General features: G+C 34.5%; 1 protein-coding gene across 1 annotated transcript; it reads left to right on the top strand.

The window, feature by feature from the left end:
• Positions 1-1,970: 1,970 nt before the first annotated feature.
• On the top strand, positions 1,971-3,731 carry LOC145159582 (putative aldo-keto reductase 4). Its single transcript, XM_079078587.1, has 5 exons — positions 1,971-2,253; positions 2,386-2,586; positions 2,673-2,845; positions 2,953-3,055; positions 3,158-3,731. The coding sequence occupies exons 1-5, from the start codon at positions 2,041-2,043 to the stop codon at positions 3,491-3,493; spliced, it is 1,026 nt and encodes a 341-aa protein (XP_078934713.1). The 5' UTR covers positions 1,971-2,040; the 3' UTR covers positions 3,494-3,731.

Genomic DNA, 3,731 nt, shown 5'->3' with positions numbered 1-3,731 from the left:
TCTTAACATTTGTAGACCCCTAAAATAAACTAAAATTTAAATAAACTAATTTTTTTTAAACTTCAGTGTGATTTTTTTTATATATTTTTATGACTATGTTATAAATAATTAACAAATCTAGATAAACTTTGATGTATTATTTTATAAAAAGATAAAATAAAAATGGTAGGAATTATCGTATATATTTGATAAAAACCAACAATTGTGGTCACAAAGTTATACCTAAACATTGTAATTATGAATCAAAGAACTTGATACATAAATGGATAGAAATAAACTTTGATTTTTTCAATTAAATCAATTAAAAAACGTACGATAAATATTTTCCCATGAAATTGACGATACTATAGTAAATAATGTTTTATAAATTTTGGCACAAAAACATAAGAATATATTATGATTCTTTTTTTAAAATTTTTGTAAACAGCTTGAACAACCATTATTATAATAAATATTTATTTATAAATTTATCAAAAATATCATATTTGTGTTGTCGAACCTTTTTTTTGAAGTATTATAATTTTTTTTTTCAAATTGTTTATCATTAATAAAATTGGAATAAATATAAATTATATAAAAAAACTATAAATAAACAAACATATATGTGTTTTCTTAGGCTAGAAGATGTCTAAAGATATTAAAAGACTATGGTCCACATCTGCGCCAAGAAGAGAGCGTGCAAACATTTTTAGGTCTGTAATCTTCAAAAAAAACAAACAGTCTGCGAAGAATAACATCTGCTTGTGGTCTGCATGGCGCAGACAGAAGAAGCCAAAAAGATCTTCAGACAAAAAACAAACAACACCTTATATAATTTAATTTAAGTTTCTTTAATGTTGCTCAAACTATTTTTTTAGTAAAATCATTTTTTTGTTTGAGTTTGTCAGAGTTTGACAGGTTTCATGGGCTTGTCCTATATTTTCCCGAACCGACACGAACTCGACTCAAAACGAACCCGTTTTCCAAGTCTATATTATTATTAAATGATTGGAATTTTTTTGTTGCCATTATTGCTAGATATTCAAGCGCCCACCTCTGATTAACACAAAAATGATATATTTATAAAATTTGGCTACTAGTCTTTTTCTTTAGACCGCTATCGAACCGGTATTGTGTGGGTTCCGAAGGTCTCGAAACGGTCCGGTCATTTTCGTATTGGTCCTGGTCGGTCTCGGGCCGTTTTTTCTTCGTTTTAGATTGGTTTGGTCTCGCTCTTTTATCGGGCCTCGGGGTCTTTTTTCAAGTTTGGTCCAAAACTTGGCGGGTCATATAGTTCTACATAATATTCCCTGATTTTTTGAATGTGTGGGTTTTATATGGTATGTCATATATGCTTTTTGTTGTAATGAAATATAATAAGGGAAATTTTAAACATACCTCAATTGTTTTGTATACCCTTGTGTAATTGCTTTGTATACCCCTAATAATATGTTTTTGTATCATCAATTATGTAACGATTTATATGAATAAGGTATATATAGTAGCACTTTAGCACTTTATAATAAATATTGAAAAAATTGTTTGGAAAGTTGATGAATGGACGTTTGAACTTTGATGTATGACATTGATATATGAACAGCGAAAGAAATGGATTACATTATATTTAAGGTGTACAGTCACAATCCACATGGTGTGAATGGGGATTTTATAAGGTGGGAACAGCATATCACATATCATGGGCAGCGAAATTCCGACTATGTATAAGGTGAAATACTTTTATATTTGTTTTATTTGATCTTTTTTGGAATAAAATCACGGTATAGGTGAAAGCTTTTATATATTATTTTTTTCTAATTTCTAATTTTCAAGGTCAAACATTGAATGCTCGGCACTTACGTCAGATACCTTTCGTCAATGGCCATCGAGATTGACCTTCAAGAAGCTGTACGTCATGAAATTCCAACCAACTCCCCACTTCTCAATCCCTATATAAAGTAATCCACCAAGCGTATCTTTCTTCAATCAATCAGTAGAACAAGAAGTAATCTGCTAGACATTGCTTTCAACAATCAATCCGTAACAGAACGTCAAAGTTCGAAAATGGTAGGAGTTAGAAGAGTCAAACTGGGTTCACAGGGTCTTGAAGTATCAGCACAGGGTTTGGGTTGCATGGGCATGTCCGCTTTCTATGGAGCCCCCAAACCTGAACCTGACATGATCAAGCTCATCCACCACGCCATTAACGCCGGCGTTACCCTCCTCGACACCTCCGACATCTACGGACCACAAACCAACGAGATCCTTATCGGCAAGGTGACATTCTTCTACTACTTTGAGCTTAATAATTACATTTTACTTTGATCAATCGTCGCTGCCACATGGGTCGTTTCATGGTTTGATTCAGTCAACTTACTGTTCAAGTATTTTGTTTCTTGTGATCTACAGGCTTTGAAGGGAGGAGTGAGAGAGAAAGTCGATTTAGCGACTAAATTCGGTGTCAAATACGATAGTGAAGCTATGGAAGTCTCTGGAGATCCGGCCTATGTAAAGTACGCTTGTGAAGCTAGCTTGAAGAGACTCGGTGTCGACTGCATTGATCTGTATTATGTACACAGAATTGACAATCGTGTGCCTATTGAAATTACGGTTAGTAACATATTCTTTACACCATCCATATCCTTTCATCATCCATTCAAATCCCTCTTAAATATTTTATATTTCTTGATTGTTAGATGGGAGCAATGAAGGAGCTGGTAGAAGAAGGAAAGATTAAATACGTTGGATTATCAGAAGCATCAGCATCAACCATCAGAAGAGCTCATGCTGTGCACCCAATTACAGCCGTACAGCTAGAATGGTCCTTATGGTCAAGAGACGTTGAAGAAGAAATCGTCCCTACTTGCAGGTTGGCTACCATCTTTTCTTCTTTTTTTCTTTGTAAAATTTTAGCAAGTAACGAAGTATTAAAAAATTCAAAGTTCTTACTTCTTTATATCATCCTTTATACTTCAGAGAACTTGGGATTGGGATTGTTACATACAGTCCTCTAGGACGGGGGTTCTTCTCATCTGGTCCAAAGGTGCTCGAGAATTTGGAAGATGGTGACTTCCGTAAGGTCTGTTGTTGCTTACACTTTTTGGTTATATTTTACATTCTTCACATCTAGAAACGAATAGGCCATTGATATAAATCTGGTTTGAAACTTCTTATCTTGTAGTATCTACCGAGGTTCCAGGCTGAAAATATTGAGCATAACACAATCATGTTCAAGAAGGTGAGTGACATGGCCGCAAAAAAGGGGTGCACCCCTTCACAGCTATCATTGGCTTGGGTTCACCACCAGGGAAATGATGTGGTACCAATTCCAGGAACCACTAAGATTGAGAATCTTGAACAGAACATAAAAGCTTTATCGGTGAAGCTAACACGGGAAGATATGGCTGAACTAGAAGCCATTGCTTCGGCAGATTCAGTCAAGGGTGGTCGATATGGTGATGGTATTTCAACATTTAAGGACACCGAGACTCCTCCATTGTCATCCTGGAAAGCTTGATTAATGCTGGGAGCATATTGTTTATTCTGTAATGCTATACATTATTTGTTGTGTGCTATGCTATATACATGCATGGCATCTTTTCTTCTTTGATATGTAATTTTTTTCCTGTACTATGCTTGTTTCGTGTTGTTTAGGTTAAACTCGACCAGGATTGTGGTTTTACGATGGCAATGTAATATGTATTTGAGTTTTTGAGAACCAAAAACAAAGACAGTTTCCTGTTTGGGTTGTATTA

Source organism: Lactuca virosa, chromosome 2, assembly GCF_052849685.1.
Source record: "Lactuca virosa cultivar CGN04683 chromosome 2, Lactuca_virosa_CGN04683_v6, whole genome shotgun sequence".
In the NCBI taxonomy this organism is placed as follows: domain Eukaryota; kingdom Viridiplantae; phylum Streptophyta; class Magnoliopsida; order Asterales; family Asteraceae; genus Lactuca; species Lactuca virosa.
Note: the sequence above shows the minus strand (reverse complement) of the source record. Positions and strands in the feature narration are given on the sequence as shown.